The sequence below is a fragment of the Lepidochelys kempii genome, chromosome 2 (genome assembly GCF_965140265.1).
Source record: "Lepidochelys kempii isolate rLepKem1 chromosome 2, rLepKem1.hap2, whole genome shotgun sequence".
Lineage (NCBI taxonomy): Eukaryota > Metazoa > Chordata > Testudines > Cheloniidae > Lepidochelys > Lepidochelys kempii.
This window is the reverse complement of record NC_133257.1, coordinates 75,108,700-75,131,344: the sequence shown is the minus strand read 5'-3', so window position 1 is coordinate 75,131,344 and position 22,645 is coordinate 75,108,700. Positions and strand designations below refer to the sequence as shown.

Sequence of the window (22,645 nt, the reverse complement as noted above, 5' to 3'; positions counted from 1 at the left end):
ATATAATTGCCTATAAACATACCAATTTCAGATGTTTCTCACTCTGTGCCATGATTCTCAGTCTGGCATTATAGCAAACTGTGCTCAACCTGATATTATCAAGCCAGCGCTAGAAATTGGCAATTTGGGTATCAAACATGTGATGCTGTTTGTGCAAATGTGCAAGTCAGGCTTGCTGTGTAATGTGTAGCCAGCTATAACTCTTAAATGCCTCTCATTTTACTTCTGCTGATACCTGCATTCCACACAGATTTGGTTCCCCCATCATTGTTCTGGTTAAAAATATTTACCATGGAAATAAAGGAGCAAGAAACTATGATTATCGAGATATCCATAAAAAAAAAAAGAATCCTGCAGCACTTTAAGTTTTCTGAATGAATAATAATTTTTTGTCCCTCATTATGAGTCTGTCATGTATTGCATCCCATGTGGACCTTGGCAGGTTGAGACTCATTGCAACAGGCTTCAGGGCAGCCTGGCATGAGATCCTCCTCCACCAACAGCTAGAACTCCAGAGTACTGTCTCTCATGCCTGCCTTCTACTACGCGCAAAAACCCTTCTCTTTGGACTAAACACTTCATTTTTAACAAAATGCCACATGGGAGCTGTAATATGTCTGTATTGAGCAGGCAGGACCACTTGCTGCAGGGTCTTACTCTTTGAGTAAGAGACATCTATACCAACAGAGAAAGTAAACTGCAGGTACACAGTGTACCTCCCATGAGAAACCCCAAAGGCCTACCTTGTTGGAATTTAAAACTTTTCCCTGGGAGTCCAGTCTGAATCCTGAATCAGTGTTGCCAACCCAAATTCTTTGAAAAATTGTGAGTCAGGCCTCTAAAAATAATGAGATTCACTTAAAAATCATGAAATGTAAAAACAAAGCAAAACATTTTGGGTCTTTTGTGAGCCTGTGGGGTATGCTTAAGTCACATTTTCGAACCTTTCTTTGTAACCATGATGGTTAGAAACTCCAGGGGGTTTTTTTGTTTGTTTTTTTTTTAAAGAAATGCCAGATTCTCTCACATTCACATGACACCAAGAGATGAGACTTTAAGAAGAATTTGAAATATCAGGAGACTTACGATAAAATTATGAGAGCTGACATCTGTGAAGTTCTAAACTATTCCCAACTTAGTGCTTTCAGGTGCTCTCATTTTTTCCAGCTATTTAGTCAGGGACCTAATGCTCCCTAAGACAGCCTAGTGCCTTGTGAGTTTCTAGTCTTTTGGAGTGGGGTGGAGGGTTGTGCACATGCTCAGTTTTTTAATCAAAAGTTCATGAGGATTTATTTTAGCACATTCACTGCAGCCAAATACTTCATGGAGATTTACATCCAGAAGTTATTCACTGGCAACACAATATCCTGAAACTATTCCAAAGTGTCTTAAAAAAATCTGTCTTTTTAAAAGTTCATGAATATGGTTATGTTTGATAGCGCAACAGCTGGTGAGTAATGTGTGTCTGAAATTCTTACAGAGAGGTGCCACTAAAAACTCAACATTTATCCATAGTTACCACACAGTGGAATAGGAGAGAACAGTGGTGTATCGGATGCTACTGTGGGTAAATGTTGAGTGTTTTCTTTTAATGGCCAGCGATGGAACTGTCACACCTCAGGAATAGTGATGCGTTGCTTACCTGATCATTGGGTTCATTTTATCCCTCGAAAGGAGGTGTGGAAGTGAAATGTAGATCTTCAAAAGGTTGATTTGTTTAGGGATTGATTTTTCAGCTGTACTGACCACCCCCAAATCCAGTTGACTTCAGTGAAAGCCGAGAGTGATCAGCACCTCTGAAAATCAGGTCTTAAATAGTGTCCTGGTGAGTTGCAGAAACCCTTCTTCTTTTAATCTTTCACTTACAGTGACCAGTGGCTGAACTGGCAGTCCTGCTGAAGTCATAATTTAGGCACAAGTGTGAGACAAACAGTAGCAGTTCAAGTTTTCTCCTCACTATGCCCCACTAAGGGTGCCTCAGGCCAGGCTTGATGTGATTTCTTGTAGTTCGAACATAGTTCAGTCTGTTCTCACCTGTTTCTTGCCCTCTCTGCTGAAACTGCCAAAAGCACGGTGCTACTTTGTGGTTGTTTTTGTGATGTAGGAATTAAAATGGGACAGTCAGATCATTTCCTGAACTGAGGTGTCTCAACAGCTGTCATGTGACCTGACATGATTTGAAGTAGATACCCAGAAATGAAAGGTTCCATATATCCCATTGCCTATCATTACCTTTCAATCCCCTTGAATACTTCAAACAAGGAGCGGGGAGGGGAATTATTCCTGTTTTTCTGTAGTATTTGTTTTAAAAATACTTAAACACTAAAGACAGCATGAAAGTATACACACACTGTGATGTTCACTTTATCAACAGTTCTGCATTCTCTGCAATTCTCATTCTGCACCTTTGCTCACTGTCCCTCCCTTTGTACTCTTGATTCCATGCATTTCTGCTTCAGCTATATCCTCTCCTTAACAGTTGTGTCCTTACTACCACTCCTTGGCCTGGTAGTCCATTGCACTGTAGCATAAACTGGGCTCTCCCCTTGTATCTCTTCTCTATTCTTGCTTCTATACCAGGGGTGAGCTTTGGATCCTGTCCGTGGGATTGCCCCCCATGGTGCTGCGGGCCCTGCGCCGCTCTCAGAAGTGGCCAGCACCATGTCCCTGGGGCCCCGGGGGGAGGCAGAGGGCTTCATGCATTGCCCTTGCCTCCAGGCACCACCCCACGCAGCTGCCATTGGCCGGGAACGGGGAACCGCGGCCAATGGGAGCTTCAGGGGAGGTACCTGAAGGCGTGGCAAGGGCAGCGCCTGGAGCCCTATCCCCCCAGGAGCTGTGCAGGGACGTGGTTCTGGCCGCTTCCCGGAGTGGCGCAGCGTGGGGCCAGGGCAGGCATGCAGGGAACCTGCCCTGGCCCCGGTGCACACCACTGCCACCCCGGAGCCACTTTAGGTAAGTGGTGCGGGGCAGGAACCCGAACCCCTCCTGCACCCCGCCCTCCCAACTCCCTGCCTGCACCTCGCACCCCTCCTGCACCCAACCCTTTCCCTGAGCCCCCCATATACCCCGCACCCCTCCTCTGCCCTAATCCTTTGCGCTGAGCTCATTCCTGCACCCCACGCTCCCTCCCGCACCCCAACCCCCCTGTATTTAGCTTATCACTATATGGCATGTTTTCTAATCCTTTAATCATTCTTGTGGCTCTTCTCTGAACCCTCTTCAATTTATCAACATCCTTCTTAAATTGTAGACACCAGAACTGGACACAGTATTCCAGCAGCGATCTCACCAGTGCCAAATACAGAGCTAAAATATCCTCTCTATGCCTACTCTAGATTCCCCTGTTTATGCATCCCAAGGATCACATTAATCCTTTTCACCACAGCATCACACTACATGTGAAGCAAACCCACAGCCAGTCCAGGGCTGTTCACTCAGCTGCCATGATTCACCCTCCATAGAGCCTGCAGTGACTCATATTCAGGCATGCTGCAGCAGCCTATCTCTGGGCAGGGCCTGTGTCAGTTGACCTCCTGGCACAGGTATTTCACTGACCCCTCTAAAGCGACAAGTTAGTCCGTGCAACAGCACTACTGGACCAGGAACCCTCCAGCTGCCTCAGTGTTACTGAATCCCTAGGCTTCCAGCCTGCCCTTGATCAAGTTCCTGTTCCTGCCCCAGCCTTCCCCAAGCCTAGTTCCAGCCCAGTTCAGCCCATGCCCATGCACTACTCTGACCCTCCAGCCCTGCATTCACCTTCTGACCACCCAGCCTCTCAGATTCACTCCCACCCTGCTTCAACCTTGGCCTGTATTTGGAATCCAGACTCTGACCTCGGTTTCAATGCTGCCCCCATCCCGGTCCCAACTCTAAAGCTGGCTTCGATCTTTCTACCTGTTCTTACTACTGCTCTAACCACCAGGCATGACTGCCTTGAACCCAGAGCCTGACACTAGGAGCACATGTTCAACTGATTATCCACCAGGACCCCCAGATGTTTTTCATGGTCACTGATTCACATGATAGTCACCCATCCGATAATTATGGCCTACAGTCTTTGTTCCCTAGGCGTATACATTTACATATATTAAACAGCATACTGTTTCCTTGCACCCCGTTTACCAAGTGATCCAAATAACCCTGAATCAGTGACCTGTCCTCTTCATTACTTACCACTCCCCTAATTTTTGTGTCATCTGTGAACTTTATCAGCAATTTTGTTTTTCTCTAGGTCATTAATAAAAATCTTACATTTTGACTGAGTTACAGCCGTGACGCAATGTTGGCTACGGTGGTGTTCCAGAGCTGTAACTGAGAGTAGAATTTGGTCCTTAATATTGTTTAAAATGTGGATAATTGCAACAAAAAACCTGTACACTTTAAGCATTTTCTAAGGTCAAGTCTACAGTAAAAAGTTAAGGTGACCCAGCTAGGTCATTCAGGGGTGTGATAAATCCACACTCCTGAGTAACCTAGTTAAGCCAACCTAACCCCCAGTGTAGACATCACTAGTTATTGCTTCCAGGGGTGGTGGATTACCTACTATGGTGACAGAAGAACCCCTCCCATCACTGTATTGAGTGTTTACACTGAAGCTTAACAGTGGTGCAATGGCAGCAGTTTAAGTGTAGACATGGCCTTTGTTCATGATCTGGATATAGAGCCTTATTATAATCTATTTTTATACTGATTTACAATTAGGAGTAACCCAGTTGATGTCACTGGAGTTACCCTAGTTTAAAAGGGAGGTAAGTAAGAGAAGAATCAGGCTCTTAATGTATACTTTGAAAAGATTGTGTTCAATTTCTTAAGAAAGGAGTAGAATCTAGAATCATACCGTATCTCCTCTGAAGCTTTTGATCTTTCCCTGGCTTCATTTTTCACTTTTCATTTTGTCTCCATCAAATCTAAAGTTTTCTTCTTTTTTGAAACCACCTTTTGTCTTGGCTTTTCAGGAATTCTTAATCTTGCATGTGTAAAATAAAGGATGACAGATAAGCAACCATGTGTATCAAGACTCTTACGCTATCTAGGGATTCTGGCAATATCATTAAAGAGCTTCTGTCACACTCGGGCAAAGTGTAAATATGTAATACTTTACCTAACCTCCATCTATTTGTCACTTTTCTATTTTATACTGATTCTTTACATGGTTGCAGATTGTTGAGGTATTGTGTGTCAGTTGAAGCTTCTCTCCTTTCCTCAGACTGTACCTAATGCCCTGTCCATTCGGTGATGCAGCAATTCAATGACTGACATCACAATTTGCTGAAATGGAGAGGACTGTGTGGTAGCACTGGGTTTTGGTGTTACCAAATATATCAGCTAGGGGAAGAAGCTAAATGGAACATAGTTATTTTTGAGACATGTACCTTGGAAACTGGCACTGATGGGAAAGCAAATCTAGAAAGAGTATGTGACATCAAAATAGGGTTTTAGTAAAATGTATTGTACAGTTTGCTTTAATGAGACAGTGACTCCTTTAAACTGCAAGCTTAAAGCAGAGAAAAGGATAGTTGTGTTCCCATATCACAAAGCCTATACCACTGACTATAGCAGTAACTAGCATTCTAGTTGCCAATCTCAGCCAAGGATTAAATGGGCTTAGAGAATCTCGCCTCTAGGGCCCTATGTATGTCAGAAAAATGTTCACCAGTGTACCTATACCAAGGTAAGCTACATTGGTGTATGCCCCACTTTACACCAATGTAGTGACTATACATCACAGGTTGACACTAGGTTACTGTAGTTACACACTACAAATTTTCCTACTAATGATTGGCCCTAAAAGTAGTGTCTCTGGATTGAGCAATATTAGTAGAAAAAGAAGGGGAAAGCTTACACTGTCTCTCCGTGTTGTGTCTGTACTGTGGATAAACAGAGAAATTCAGTCATCAGGACTGTCTGTTTGGCAGCTTTCCCAAGCATAAGTTCAGGTTAAATATTTTTTAAGTTATTTAAAAATTAAGTGAAATCTTGATAGGACAAATTCTATCAGGAAAGCAAAAATAATTGGATCAGTTTAAGAATTCCAGCCATCTAAGTGAATCCATAGAAATTATATTACATTGTAAAATAAATGTAACCCTTCTGCCCGTCAGAGTTGGCAGCAACAAGGGCCGGGTTCAATATCTAGGGGATTCATTCCAATAACACAATGCAAACCAGCTCGAGCCCCCCACCCAGTGACCTGGGACAAATATATACCACCCCCGCTGGGCGCCTCCAAGAGGCAATACTTCCCCTCTCGCAAGCACATAGTCTGAGTGTAGCAAAAGCCTTTTAATAACAGAGAGAAACAATGTGGCATTATGTTGGGGAAACACCACCAACAGGATTCATAACACAACCCATGAGCAAAAACAACCCCACCCCAGGCAAATTGGGGCATGCCCCTTTCCCTTTGGTTCTTGAGTCCAGCAACCCCAAATCACCCAAAGTCCCAAAAGTTCAATGCCCCAAAAGTCTCTGTCCCTGGTCAGGGCAGCCCCAGAGTTCGAAAGTTTATCTGCGGAGCTTTACCTCCCAACCTGGGTGGAAATGGGACGGGGGTAAGAGGCACCTTACGTGATCTGAAGCTGACCGCCCCACAGCTCCATAGCAGCGCTCCGCTCCGCCAGCCGCCCCACGAACTCCTTCGCTCAGCTGCGCTCCGCTCCGCCAGCCGCCCCACGAACTCCTTCGCTCAGCTGCTCTCTGCTCCGCCAGCCGCCCCACGAACTCCTTCACTCAGCTGCGCTCCGCTCCGCCAGCCGCCCCACGAACTCCTTCGCTCAGCTCCACGGCCCACAAGCAGCTCCTGCCATCCACACACTGCTCCGCGTCGAACTGCTTCACCAGCCGTCCCGCAAACTGCTCCACAATATATCTTCAGGCTCCCCCACTACTTAACACAACACTCAGTGATTTCAGCTCTTAGGTGAAATCAGCTTGTAGTAGGGGAGCCCCAGTGCTGGTGCACTATTAGCCCAAAGTGAGCTCAGCAGCCTATAACTAGACTTCTAATGAAATCAAAATTAGCTCTGATATTCCACAGTGGAGAGAGGAGGAAGTGCAATTAGCATGTAAGGCCCTCACCAAGGGGCCCATGCCACCAAGTATTAATACTTGTCCACAGCCTCTCTCCATTCACACAGTTTTGGAACCCATGACCCTTGCCTAGCGAGTGCTACTTAGTTGATGGTGAGTCCCTCCATCATAACAAAGGGCCACGTACAGTTCCAAGCACAGTTCCCATAATCAGGGTAATAACAATTTATTCTTCCTGCCCCAATAACATAGACACTGGGGATCCCACAGCAGCCAAAGTGACCATTTGGGCAGCTATGGTCTCATTCTAGGCGGGGTGGGTGTGCCTATACAAATGAGATCGGCCCCTGAAGTTCTTTTCCACAACTTGCCACACCTCACCACCAGATGTCAGGGTGGAGCTCATCCTGACACTGCTTACATAAACAATGAATATTTGGGCCCAATTCATCATTGTTCTGCCCCTTGTGCAGTTGTTTACAGCACTGCCAACCCTTAATGTTAAAAAATCATGAGTCAGGCCCCTTCCCCAATCATGAAATCTGCTAAACAATCATGAGATTTTTAAAGTATAATACATTTTGCATTTTGTTTTAATTGCCCTTTGATTTCTGACCCGCTAGTGCACACTCATGTGAACATTTTCAAGCTTTTCTCTGCAGCCATACGGGCTGGAAACTTTTTTTAAAATGAAAATTGAGATCCCCACAGAATCAGAGCATTCCAAGAGATGGTGCTTTAAGAAAAACACCAACTATCCTGGGACTCACAATAAAAATCTCAAGAGTTGGCAACACTGTTCACATCAGTGCAAAATACTAACATTCTGCTTTGGCTGCATTTTACATACCCTGCACTCATTTTGTACGGGTATAAATGGCTGCACAGCATGCAGGTCAACAATGATTTGGGCCTAGTATATTAGATATTTTCCTGTATTTTTCTCGGACATCAAAAATCTTAAAGTTCCACAAAAGAGGAAAGTGTGGTGTTCTCCAGGCCTAACTTTTGAAAAAAGCATACAGATAACTCTGTAAGAGGTTTTCTCACCATGATAACGATATTGAAGCCAACATAAAAAATATCTGCTATTTGCTCTTCATAGGTTGTCCTGGGCATTATCCTTCATAAGCTACTCACACTGCCAAATCTCTAAGCTTACTGTGTTTGTTCAAGTAAATAGACAGACCAGGCTATCTTCAGGAGGGAGCAGCAGAAATCCACAATGTTTGATTTGTGTTCGTCTGCCTGATGTAATGCCAACATACAGTTAAAAATCTGATAGCAGATACATGCCACTCGCACTAAAATATGCATGGTGCCATCTAGTGGTTATCACTGTTAAAGTAAGGTTTTTATGCCCAACGTCCTGCTTATCTTCCTGAATTACTTCTGCATCAAGATATTACACTGAATCCAATGGCTATGCCAGACAGTTAAAATGTGTGGCTTTCTTCTGAAATGTCCTAGTATCAAGTTCAAGCTACTGCAGTCTTTCAACTTAGCTTGATCTTTTAGCATTCCTTCTAAAATTGGAGGTTCCTTTTTTAAAAATTTTGTCAAATATATATTTAAGTCCCCTTAATTCAGTTTCTATCATCAAGGGAAGCTATTGCAGTGAAAAGGAACTTCCTCATTCAAAGTTCAATTATTACATCACTGTTTGATACTGTGTGGACACTTCCTCCTCTCTCTCTCTTCCCCCCGACCCCTGTCCCCCACCTTTTGAGCTGTATGTGAACTTTCCCTGTAATACATTGTGTGTTTGTTTAAAAATTATAAAAGGCTACAATGTTGCTGTTTGAACCACAGATGTGGTATTCACCTACATACAATATGTTTTAAGGGAAGTGAGAGAACTGTTTTACATTACAAGGTGACAAAATACACCTGAATTCCAAGACCGAATTCCCTTGTATTTTTCCAGATATTGTTTTCAAAATACATTTTTTTAAAGGAAACCACCTCCTCATATAAAAGGCTGATCCTGGATTTCTTGTGCGCTCAGTGTTCCTATTTCTCATTTTAATAAATGAATTAGTGTCATGGTGGTATTTCAGTAATAATAATAGGACATAATATATCAGTGTCTTTGTCTCCGTCTATTTGCTATTTTATGGGTATTTGCTAAATGTATAGCTATGAAATACTTACTCAGTAGCTCTGTTATTGCATGTATTGTACTGTAGTTTTATAAACAAAGAAGGAGCTTGTCCAAATCTTCAGCCCAGTTTTGGTAGTTTGATCTATTTACACTACAGATTTTAACCTTGGTGTTACCAAGTCAGTAGGCAACTATATTGTAACTGAGTTCTGACTTCATTGTGATCATAGTGTTAGTTTATTTTATAGAACGTTTTGCTTTGTTCAGCTTTTGAATCTATGGTTTAATGATGGTTGGTCTGTTTCCATTTAAAAGAGAAAAGGAATGACCATTTTCCTAGTCTTTGGTTGAGGAGCAAGTGACAACTGCTTCCTCAACCCAACCTTTTGAAAAATTGACTGACATTGGTGCTGATGGTGGGAAAGTCCAGTAAGTGCCTTTCCCATCACCTCCCTTCAGTTTTCAAATAACTTTGAGTGACAAAAATTCTCATTTTCAGGAAAGAATGGCAGGGAGGAAAAGGAGCTTTTATGGCATAAAAGAGAGGATTTACTGCGGCAGTGTATTCCTTCCTAAGCCACAGTGGGCCAGGGTGATGCAAAAGTAAGAAAAAAAAAACATTTCAGTGCATTAATAACTTAATGGTGCTCCTATTAACTCAGTAATAACCAGAGCCTGAGTTGATAATGCCTTCTGCAGACTGAGTTTATGCATTGTGCTCCTGTGATTATAACTAATCCATAGTTAAAATCCAATAAAATAGCTTTTAGTCCATGCCAGGCAAAGTAGGAGGGATATAGGCATTAGGTTAGGAGGAAGTCTCTTGAGACCTGGGAAGGGAGGAGTGAAGGGGTCGAATCACCTTTGGCACCTCCTCCTGGCCAGGCATGGTGTAGCAGCTCTCTTTCTCTGCTGGATGTCTCCTGCCAATGGCAGCTCCACCTCTGCCATGGCCTGCCTCTTCCTGTGACCTGGCCCTCCAACCAGGTCACTTTGAAGTCTCTTCCCTTCTGGGGTAGTCTGCGAACAAAAAGCAAAGGGAATTAATGCAAATAAACTGAATTAGTAGGAGAGAAAGGGGAATGATTCCCTCTCAGGATGCATCAGGAGCTGGCCCTCCCTTCCCTCAGGGAGGGGCCTTCAGTCAGTGGTTATCTGGGAAGCTCCTGCCTTTCTTGGCTCTTTCCTCAGGAGCTGAAGGTCTGTTCTCTTCCCTGGTCTTCCAACAAGTGAGCTACTCTGCTCCTCCTCAAGTCTGTGCAGGTGTGGTGCGGGGCACGGTGGAGCTGGCTGAGCCCAGAACCCCTCCTTAACCCCTTGTTATCCAGTGAGGGGGGGTTTGTATACCCCATCACAGAAGATCAAAGATTTGGCTAAGTCAGATAACCATCTTCTCCACTGGTTGCTTATCAGAATGGGACCTCTGAAACATTTGAATAAATATGAATTGATTGAGTGACTCTGTTTAAAAAGCATTACTTTATAATGGATGGAAAGTAAATATTAAGGTGCTCTCCTTCTAGAGTGTCACAGTTAGAGTGGGCAGGTTGATCTGAACTGCATTTCCCTAGCTTCCTACTGAATATGCACTTCACAACATTGGAAAAAATACGACTCTTCAGAAGCAGGAAAAGAGGAAGCCATGCTGAGAAAGCTAACTGAAACAAAGGGGTGCCTCTGAGGTTCTGGGGGATCAAAGGAAATGTAGGTTGAGTGCTTGGTCATCATAAAGGTTCTATATGGGCCTGATACAACTCCCACTGAAGTCAATGGAAGTCTTTCCAAGTCTTTCTAAGGAGGAAGCTGAGCACAGTATACATGTGCACTATTGCAATGAAAGTGTTTAGTGCTGATTCCTTTCTACTAAAAAGTTGGGTTTTTTTTAATAGTATGATACACTAGAATATAATATAAACATCCTGGCACAGGATTTGAGATTGTCATTAGGTCATGGCATGGAAGAAGTTATGTACTATTGCATCTGGCTGGTTGGTTTACTTGCTGGTAAAATACTGAGATAGTATTTTCAGTTTAGGTGCTTTATCGGATTGATGGGAAGAGCAGCCTGGTGATGAACAAATGTGCTGTAGCTGGAAACCGCATCTAGTTGCATGCACTATTGTGAAGCTGTTAGCAGGAAGAAGAGAGGACCAGCAATGTTGTGAGTCTGGTGGCTTGGCTTGGATTTGCTTGACATGGCTTGGTCACGCTGATGATGCTGTGTTCCAGTGCTCTGATATGTGATAGGTTCCATAGTCTGCTCTAAAAGAAGAATACTCTTAACCCATTTTGTAATATTTTAAAGTTTTGCTAAACATGAGAAACATGAAGTGTTTTCACATTTAATGAAACCCACATGAAAATATTTTGCATACGTTTAAGGTCCATTGACTTCAAATGGGACTACTCACATAAACTTATGCTTAAACTTAAGCATGTGCTTAAGTGCTTTGCTGAATTGCTTTCATTAAATATATATTTGTTGGTTTTGGAAGTAATTTTAATATTTATTGAAAAGTGGTTCCTGTTTCTAAAGACACAAGCAAAAATCTGTGGAGTAAGATTTCTCTCTACTATTGACAGTATGTGTTTAATTTACATTTAGTTAGGCCTAGTGTATGTTAAGTAAATTTGAATTGATTATTAAGCCCTGTTTCAGTCACTTCCCATCACTGATTAAATGTAAAATCTCCCTCTCCAAATTCATTTAGTAGAGCTCATAATTTCAGATAGAATGCAAAAAAAGGATTAGGAATTCAGAGCGAGCAAATCCATTTCATGTTCAAAAGTCTTAAAGACACCAATTATTTTTAAACTTTTTTTTTTTTTACTTGCAGGTAGCAGACTTTTATTGACAGGTGATACTTGAGGTAATCTGCCTCCCTTCAAATTTGTGATGTATCTAAGATTATATCTCCTGGGCACACTAGAGTTCTAAAGAAACTATGTGATAGAAAAGAATGTCATTTCTCTGTGTAAATAACACTTTATTTATTTTGAATATGAATGAGAGTTGTTTCAGTCCATCTCTCTCTCTCTCACTTCTTTCATATGTTGGGGTGTTTTCTAAAGGTATTATTTTAAATACCTAACAGAAAATAATCAGTCCACTAGAACACTGAATTAAAAATATGAGGATTTCCAACTCATTGAGACTAAAGACAGCTGAAGACTGGAAGGAAGATCATAACCAACAGAATTGGTTCATGTATTTATAATGTGAAGAATTACAATTTTCCTCTAAATGATACAGAAATTAAGCTGTTGACTGAATTAAAAACCTATTTCCATCATCTTGTATTTACTTTATTTCGGTGTGTAGATTTTATTATAACAAAGTGTTGAGAGAAGTAAAAAGTGGCCTGAAAAGAGTGAAAATAGAAGGATGAGATATAAAGTAACTGGGGCATCCATATGCTGCTTGATATGTGGGGAAACAGAATACGCTTTTCAAATTGATTCAGCATCCTCCCCCTTATAGTTAAATATGTTCAAATGGCTAATAGTAAATGCAGCTCTCACATTTTACCTACATGTTCACTGCGTTACCAGTGTCAGAATTTTAGTGTGAAATTTTCTGCAGACATAAATTGATTCTGCACCACTGGCTTCCATGGAACCATGCCAGTTTAGACCAGCAGAGAATTTTGGTCTAAATTCTGTCACCTTCTATAGTACACAGGGTTACCTGAATATAAAAAGTGCTAAATAAAATTAATATGCTTCTATAATCGGGCACAGTATTTGGTGTTTCAGAGTTGCTCTGTCTTTGAATCATGAATCCAAAATACTCATGCTAGGCTAGTGTCTTGTTGCCTAATATCTGATTCGGTTTTCTTTTTCCTGTTCGGTGAATCCTTTTTGTTCAAATTGCTCATCACCACAAATACCTAATCACCAGTAGTTTTGCTAGATGACTTGAAAACAAAGCTGCTAGCTTAAATGGAGTAGAAGGTGGCAAATTGTGGTTATTGCTGCTGATTTGGCTATAAATTGTGCCCACTTCTATTTTATGCTAATACATCCTATTATTTTTGTTCCCCCATTTTCCTGTCCCAACTTCCCACTTATTTGCTTCATCACCTGTTATCTATTGAGGTTTAGATTAAGCTCTTTGAGGCAGGGACTGTCATTTACTATATGTTTCTCCTGTACAGTGCCTACCACAATATAAATTATTTATGCAAGTATTATTTGTATTAATAAACAATACAGGCAGTTATCAGTCAGATCAAAGCTGGCAAGGGGTAAGATATTTAAAGTTCTGGTCATACAGATATCTATATCTAGATAGATCTATGTGGCATCATTATTATTATTTGAGAATGTGGACTGCGACATACGCTCTTATTAGTACAAAATTAGAAACCTGGAGTCCCATGTTACTAATCCTTACTCAGACAAGTAGTCTTATTAACTTCATTTGGGCTACTTGCATGGATAAAGACTAGCAGAATCACTTCCCAGACTGTGCCATGACAAGTCTGGGGACCTGTGAGGTAACATGCATTGTATTTGAATTGTATTTTACAGTGTGCTTACTCTTGATCCTCTAGGATCCGTCAGAGTATGTTAGTTACTAGAATTGAAACAATATGAAGATAAATAGTGCTTGGACTAGTTGCAGAGGAAGTGAACAGCAGCGAGTAGTAGGTTGTTCATCTGCTTAATCCCACCTCTATCAGATTTCAGAGTAGCAGCCGTGTTAGTCTGTATTCGCAAAAAGAAAAGGAGTACTTGTGGCACCTTAGAGACTAACCACTTTATTTGAGCATGAGCTTTCGTGAGCTACAGCTCACTTCATCGGATGAGCTGTAGCTCACGAAAGCTCATGCTCAAATAAAGTGGTTAGTCTCTAAGGTGCCACAAGTACCTCTATCAGACTGAATTAATAGTTTAATGAGTTTTTTTTTACACTAACCATTAATTATCTTTAAAAGAACCAACTAGAATATGGAGCTCTCCAGGATGGTATTTATAAATTTCTTAATCTGTGAGAGTTAATTTAACAAAATAGTATTTGTCTCTCAAGTTCTAATGGTGACATTTTGCTTGTCATTGACTCCAAAAATGACAAAGCAAAGATACAATGGTAACATATAGCTTGGCTATTGATGGCAAAATGACACACTTTTTTTTTCATATTTGGTCAAATGAGGGATGATTTAGTTTAGATGATTATCTATGCTGTTCACCACTTATGAGGCCTTTTTGAAAGGTCTCTGAAAAATGCATGGTACATATGCTTTGCACTGTACTGCACAGGGATGTTTGATTTCAAGTTTCATGATTAATTGCAGTTTTAATCACACTGCTAAACAATAATATAATACCAATTTAAATTTATAATAAATATCTTTGATGTTTTTCTATATTTTCAAATATGTTGATTTAAATTACCACACAGAATACAAAGTGTACAGTGCTCACTTTATAACTTTTATTACAAATATTTGCACCGTAAAAAGGATAAAAGAAATAGTATTTTTCAATTCACCTCCTACAAGTACCATAGTACAATATCTTTACTGTGAAAATGCAACTTACAATTGTAGAATTTTTTTTTACATAACTGCACTCAAAAACCAAACAATCTAAAACTTTAGAGCTTACAAATCAAAGCATGTAGTGGTGTATGAATGTTTAGCACATCTGGCAAGTAAAGACCTTGCAATGTCCGCTACAAAAGTGCCATGCGAATGCCTGTTCACGCTTTCAGGTGACTTTGTAAACAAGAAACAGGCAGCATTATCTCCTATAAATGCAAACAAACTTGTTTGTCTTAGCAACTGGCTGAACAAAAAGTAGGACTGAGTATATACCCACACCCTTCAAGAAGCTTTGGACGCTGGTAAACCATGTTCACTGCGGGGCCCGACCTCTCCCATTTCATTTTATTCACACAGGGATTACAGTCAATTTTGGGAGGCGGGCTGAGCTTGGGGGGGGCCTCAGTATTGGTACAGTTGTTCCCCCTTTCCCTCCTTCTCATCAGCCCTATATATACCAGCTAACTTTGACCACTAAAATGCACTACTTGAAGCTCAGTTGCAGTATAAGATCCATGCAGATTGGTCTGGTTGAATTGCTGGTTGAATTGCCTGCTGGCCCATCCAGTTGGTCTGGGGTCTGGACCAACCTGAAAACCAGACCTCTTGTTTAGGTTTGTCTAGAACTGCTGCTGAAACTGCACACTTAACTTTGTTGCCTTTTGTCTGCACTTACCTTCTTAAGGCCATCTAATTTGTGTATTCTAAGCCCACCTGTCCCATCATTTGGCAGCTTGCTTTCGATTGCCTGTCTGGCCCCCCTCCATTACTGGGTCAGAGTAAAAAAAAAAAAAAAAAAAAAACTTGTGGATAGTTCCATCTCCTTGACCCTCAGCTGGTCTAGCATCTGGCTCCCCCTTTCTTTCCCCAGCCTGACTCTAGCAGCTGGATTTAAGTACTAGTCGTGTCCTCAAAGTTGTATTTAGATTTACTACTTCCACAGAGACAAACTGCATGTAGGGGTGGCTGGCCATCTGAAGAGATGGAAGCTTCTTTTAAAACAAGTTGGCTTTACCTTGGTGGCTAGTTGCAGCTGAAAGGAGTTAAGCCAGTTGAGAGGTCCAGATAAACGAGACTTGGGATCCACTCCAAATTTCTACCGGAGTGACACTCTCCTCTTCCAGTTGGAGGATAGGAGAATAGGATAGGTGGCAAGAGCATCAGAAGGAATGAACTTCCGGCGGTGTGTTCTGTCGGCCTAGCCTAGTCTAGGAGGATGCTCAATCTAACCTGCTGAAAAGGGAACTTATAGGGGTTTTCCTTGTGTTACAAAGACCTAAGATACCAACTAGGTCTGACCATGGAATTACATCATGCAACCTTTCCCAGTGTTTTGCTAACATATGGCAAGTGGAGCAGGAAAAGTGTCTGTCTAGTACTTACAAGGAGGTTATGCTGTCACTAAGTTTACATTCTCTACCCTCTGTCCATTGGCAGTAGAGCACATGCAAACGGGAGCAGAGCACCATAGATACTATTGTAGAAGATTAGAAATAAAGAAATTCCCTCATATAAAAAAGAATTACAGACCATTTAAAGAGGATTAGGGTGATGTCTTTATCCATAATAATATGCATTTCTTTCAAGGTGCAGATGTACCTCAATATGTTGTAAGATATAAAGACAATGCAACATTTATCACTCTAATGAAAAAATCTGTACTGTAACCTTGTACCTTTACTGTATGCAACTTATGAAATAGTAACCGTTGAGAAACAAATACTACAAAGGATAAGAACAGCTGGAACGTTACCTTGAATTAGGATTTAGATGAATCCAGATTTTTGAACTAGAGCAATTTTTGAAAACATATTGAATGATCCTCTACCGCTGGAAATTTTGACTTGTAGTGAACCTGATGTCACACTAGTAACATCAAGATACACACAAGGTTTTCCCTCTGTCACTAAATTTTGGGGTTTTATTTATTTATTTATTTTATTTTATTTTATTTTATTTTATTTTGATCATTTTAAGCTACCCTGGTGAAAAGACAGAGTGAGGAAGTTTAGATTGGGCAGGGAATCTAAAGAGAAGGGAAGATTTAACAAAACACTTGGCAAATGTATTTAAGAGAATGAAATATGATTTGAAGAACACAACTGTACCTTTTCTTTTTAAAACTATAAGTTAATCTGTCCAAATGCAATTATACTTTTTATTCAGTTTTTGTAAAGCACTTTGACTCTGGCACAAGTTACTGAACAGGATTTTCAAAAGTGCCTGAGTGAGTTTGAAAGTCAATGTGAGATAAGTACTTAACTTTCTTTGGAACCTTTGAAAATCCCACCAGCTCTGTAAATTAATAAGAGTAATTTTCAAGCTGCTACCCATAAAGTTATAATTCAGGAAAACACTCGCTTAATTTTAAGCGTGTGCTTAATTTCTGTAGACTTAATTGAACTTAAATTCACACTTAAGTGTTTTCCTGAATGGGAAATGCTTTTTTCCTGAATTAGAGCCAAACTCGCAACTTCTGATGACATTTCAACTAAACTAATATTTTATTTATGATTATTTTATTAGCAGGTATGGTGTTTTCCTTGCTCTTTTTCTCCTGATTGGTTTAAATACCAAAGATGGGGAAAAAAATATTTTTTATACATAAAATATCCGCTGAACTATGTGTACTATGCCAAAGTACAAGCGCATGAGTCAATTTTGTTTTTTTCAATATGTGAATGCGAGTATCTGACAACTGTTCTTAAATTGTATGTAGTACATCTGGTGGACATTTGGAATGTTATAGAAGCATTGCGAGAAAATGCATTAAACAACTTGGACCCAAACATAGAATTGAATGTGGCTCGTCTGGAAGCTGTGCTTTCAACTATCTTTTACCAGCTCAACAAACGGATGCCAACAACTCACCAGATCAATGTAGAGCAATCCATCAGTTTACTGCTCAACTTCCTGCTAGCAGCCTTCGATCCGTAAGTTTCCCTCTACTATCCATATATGTTTCTCTTTTTCCTGATCAGTGGAAGGATTTTGTCTGTCTGTTGTGTCACTTTGAAAAACAGATAACAAACTAAAATTTCTATCCCAAATAACGAATGTTTAAATAGAACTAATATTGCAAGGGGAACTAGCATAAAGGAGCTAGGTTCTGGTCTCATTTATACTCAATTTATATCCAGATAATTCTGGTGTATTCCACAGAGGTACTCCAGACTTACTCAGGTAAGTGGGAATAGAATTACTGACAGAGCAGAGTGACTCCACTCTTATCTTGCACTGTTACGTATTGAAATATCAGAGACTGAAATCACTGTAATGATTCTATGGTAGTGCCATAAGTTAATGGCTCATTATTTATTTTTGCTGCAAGTTCTTGCAGCTGCAAGCAATTTTTCTGATTCCTGGTAATGCAGCCTGTTATAAGACCATGGCAGAAATAAGATAAGGATCAGGAGATGGAATAAAATTAATGTTGTCAGTTACTTCCTAGACCATGTGTCAGAATACCGGTGTACAACGGGTGAGCTCAAGATGGAGAGAATTTCCTAGCTTAACATGTGTTAAGTGATGTGATGAAGTGAGCTGTAACTCACGAAAGCTTATGCTCAAATAAATTTGTTAGTCTCTAAGGTGCCACAAGTCCTCCTTTTCTTTTAGCTTAACATTATAGATACATATTATGGTTATTGAATGCAGAGACATGAATATGTTGTTGCCATGCTTAAAAGCATCTGAATAGCTTGAATTCTCAATTTAGTTTGACACATGCAAATTGCCAATTTCCTCTTTACCATTTATATTTTGAAAATGCACCAACTGAAAACATTTTTTGAGAAGCCTTAAAATAAGTATCTTCCCCCCTCCTCCCATACACACACTTGATGGACTTCTTGTTTGGTATTGTGCACCTTTTCAGAGCCAAATCAACTGGTATGGCTCAGTCACCATGGTAACAGTTGCGGGGGGGAAGGGGGGAGGCAGTCGTTTCACATGACAGAGCTGCAAAGGCACAGTGTGTCTGTATTGTGCATCCCGTCCTTCCCTCTCCGAGGAAAAAAGTCAATAGGTTCCGAAACTGTAGCCTTCAGGATTTTTTTTTTTTTAAAGGCAGTAAAAACACATAACGGGGCATTTTAATTCATGAAAAGCCTTGAATTCGTGACTTGACAAGAACAGGAAGGAAAGAAAATGAAAGCACTTGGACATGTGCACTGGTAGGTGCTGCACCCCTGCTGTAAAAAAGAGGGAAAGGTTGATGGCTGTGAAAGTGAGACCAGTGATGATGTGTTTTTGTTTTGGAGCTCATCAGATCTGGAGTAAAGCTACCAGCCATATATCAGGATTCCTTACAAGGGAAATGGTGGGAAGGCTTTTACTCCTCAGTTCTTAAATGGTGACACTGAATGTATTTGAAAGGTTTCTACATTCCCTGGAAACATTAGACGTTCATATGCTCTGACCCACACCTAGGGAGTACCTTGGGGGTTACTGACTCAAGCCTCAGAGCAGCTCCACAGCCTCTGATTCTGCCTCTGATCTGGAATGCCCTAGGTGGGACCTATCAGTATGTCAATACCCCCCGCCCCACATTTCTCAAGGGAATCTCGCATGGATCCACATAACAGCAGAGCCATCAGACTCCTGCCCCAAGTACGCAGTGTATAGCATGGGGCGGGGCTCTGAGGCAGAGAATTCACATCTCTGCTCCTGCTGCTTCTGCCTGTTTAGAAGAACCACATGGTTCTGCTGTGGTGAAGTCCCTGTGTCCTAGTACAAGAGGGGGCAGGGTTTTTCCCGTAAATGCCCAAGCACAGAAACAATCAGTGCAATGTGTTTGGAAAAAACAGACATTGTACTGCTTTTATATATGCTGTAAAACCCAGTAGAAGGCAATAAGGCTGGGTAAAACCTTGACTATGTCTCATCCCCAGATTAGAGTACCTGGTCTGGATTCATATTTACACTGAGGTCCCTGTACTCTGCTCTGGCAGTGTGAAGGAGACTTAAAGTAGATGTCAATCACATTGAAATCCTAAATTTAACCCCCTAGTAACCCTGTTCTCCTTAACTAAGGATTACAGGGCTGTCTCTTACTGTCTGTTTAGAGGGGAGATTTGCACTTTACAGTCCTCAGTCTCCAATTAATTTGGGAGATTAAATCTTTTTTAAATTAAAATTTACATTAATATATAACTGACTCAGACATTCAATTTTGTGCATCCTCGGGAGTGCCCTAATAATCTGAATCCCAATTTTTCCAAGATTTTGAGTGTTTCCTGAGATCTTCCATTTGGAAAGGAGGAAAATAAGAGGAACTACAATAATACAGATATATCAATCCTAATACAATAACGAGGGAATTCTGTAAAATTTAAAAGTCAAAATTAAAAGGACATTTGAATCTATTCAGTGTATAGTTAGTGTGTGAAACTCACTGTCAGGTGATAGAAGAGCTTAGTATGTTTCAAAACAGCATGAGGAGGTCAGATTTCTAAATACTGTGCAAATGCATGCCTAATTTGTTTATGTAATTAAGAAAGGAGATTGCACATGAAAACTGGGCAGTTGCATCTACTTCAAGGCATAAGATGATCAGCTGGGATCAGGAAGAAATATCTGCCCTTCTACCACTCTGTGGTACATTATTACACAACAGGATGGCTAGTTCAAACCTCTCAACCATTTACTGTAGGCCATTGTCAGAAATATGATATCAGACTACATGGAATGCTGGTCTAATCCAGTACAATAGTTCTTGAAGAGCTCTCGATTGATAGTGTGAAATATGTTACAAACTGTCCTTATCACACTTGCTCAATATTGAAATGTGGATGCTGTCTTCACTGACATGGAGACTGCAGTTTGTTATGCTCTTTGGGATACCTGTATTAGGAAGCAAGCTTCTGTCTCCAGGCTATGAAAGATACAGGACATAATTGGAGGGGCTTGGTTTCACCCCTCTCTTTAAACAAATGTCTTTTCTAGAATTAGTCAGTCTGTGGAGAAGCTCAATACCTGTCCTGAAAGCAGCTTCTCATTTGCCCTTCCATTCAGAGTCGCAAAATGTTAAATTCTTTACTCTCTCCAGCTTTGTCAATCAATGCAAGTTATCTAGTCCTGCTAACCATTAAAAAAGAAGAAAGACCTGCAAGAAGTGCAGTTCAGAGATTTGGTCATTGTACGTATTGCTCAGTTGAATGAAAGAGCTCAGCTTGATTCCAATTAATTTCCTTACTGAAATATTTCTAAGAAAGGAAACTCTTAATTATACACTGTGACAATTCAGAGTTCACTGTCATGATTAAGGTGTTAAGAGCCCCCATAATTGTTTGAAGAAATTCTGTTCCCCTTGGAAGTGATAGTATGGTTTAAAAGCCTGTTTCATGTCTAGTCAACTATGAAATCAGAGTTTTTGTGCCCCTCTAAAGGGATAAATTTGTTGTATTTCAAAACATTCAGAAGATACTACTGTAGTTTGTTTTTCTTTTGGTCTATGCATTAGACTTCTATTTTCTTTATGGCAATTTCAGCATAAATATAACTGGATAGTTTAACAGGTGTCAAAGCAGCTCTTTTGGTACCACTCTCATACTTGGCCAGAGGGCTGCAGGCTCAAGTCCTGGACTGAAACCTGGCCTCATACTCATTTTTGGCCATAGAGGGCAGTACCCCTATGCATTAAAAAGAGGATCTTCTGCTCCACTCTGGCAATTTAAAAGCAAGTGGCAATTTTTGCAACATAGATTCATAGATATTAAAATCAGAAGGGACCATTATGATCATCTAGTCCGACCTCCTGCACAACGCAGGCCACAGAATCTCACCCACACACTCCTGTGAAAAACCTCTCACCTGTGTCTGAGCTATTGAAGTCCTCAAATCGTGGTTTAAAGACTTCAAGGAGCAGAGAATCCTCTAGCAAGCGACCCGTGCCCCATACCTCAGAGGAAGGCAAAAAACTTCCAGGGCCTCTTCCAATCTGCCCTGGAAGAAAATTCCTTCCCGACCCCAAATATGGCAATCAGCTAAACCCTGAGCATATGGGCAAGATTCACCAGCCAGATACCCAGGAAAGAATTTTCTGTAGTAACTCAGGTCCCACCCCATCTAACATCCCATCGGGCCTATTTATCATGAATATTTAAAGATCAATTAATTGCTAAAATCATGTTATCCCATCGTACCATCTCCTTGATAAACTTATCGAGTCTAATCTTAAAGCCGGATAGGTCTTTTGCCCCCACTGCTTCCCTTGGAAGGCTATTCCAAAACTTCACTCCTCTATGGTGAGAAACCTTCATCTAATTTCAAGTCTAAACTTCCCAATGACCAGTTTATATCCATTTATTCTTGTGTCCACATTGGTACTGAGCTTAAATAATTCCTCTCCGGTTTTTATCCCTCTGATATATTTATAGAGAGCAATCATATCTCCCCTCAACCTTCTTTTGGTTAGACTAAACAAGCCAAGCTCCTTGAGTCTCCTTTCATAAGACAGGTTTTCCGTTCCTCGGATCATCCTAGTAGCCTTTCTCTGTACCTGTTCCAGTTTGAATTCATCCTTCTTAAACATGAGAGACCAGAACTGCACACAGTATTCCAGGTGAGGTCTCACCAGTGCCTTGCATAACGGTACTAAAACCTCCTTATCTCTACTGGAAATACCTCTCCTGATGCATCCCAAGACCGCATTAGCTTTTTTCACGGCCATATCACATTGGCGGCTCATAGTCCTCCTATGATCAACCAATACTCCAAGGTCCTTCTCCTCCTCAGTTACTTCTGATTGATGCATACCCAGCTTATAATTAAAATTCTTGTCATTAATCCCTAAATGCATGACCTTGCACTTCTCACTATTAAATTTCATCCTATTACTATTACTCCAGTTTACAAGGTCATCCAAATATTCCTGTATGATATCCCAGTCTCTCTCTAAATTGGCAATACCTCCCAGCTTTGTATCATCCACAAACTTTATTAGCGCACACCCACTTTT

The 22,645-nt window shown here is 40.8% G+C and overlaps 1 protein-coding gene across 21 annotated transcripts in view; it reads left to right on the top strand.

Annotated features, from left to right (window-relative positions):
• Positions 1-22,645, top strand: part of DTNA (dystrobrevin alpha) — a 308,120-nt gene that overhangs the window by 191,051 nt on the left and 94,424 nt on the right. For all 21 annotated transcript variants that reach the window (XR_012157223.1, XR_012157224.1, XM_073331259.1 and 18 more), the window contains one exon: positions 17,405-17,618. Coding sequence is in view for 19 of the 21 variants with exons in the window: in XM_073331259.1 (XP_073187360.1) it covers positions 17,405-17,618 (214 nt within the window). In the remaining 2 variants the exon portion in view is untranslated. The remainder of the gene's footprint in view (positions 1-17,404; positions 17,619-22,645) is intronic.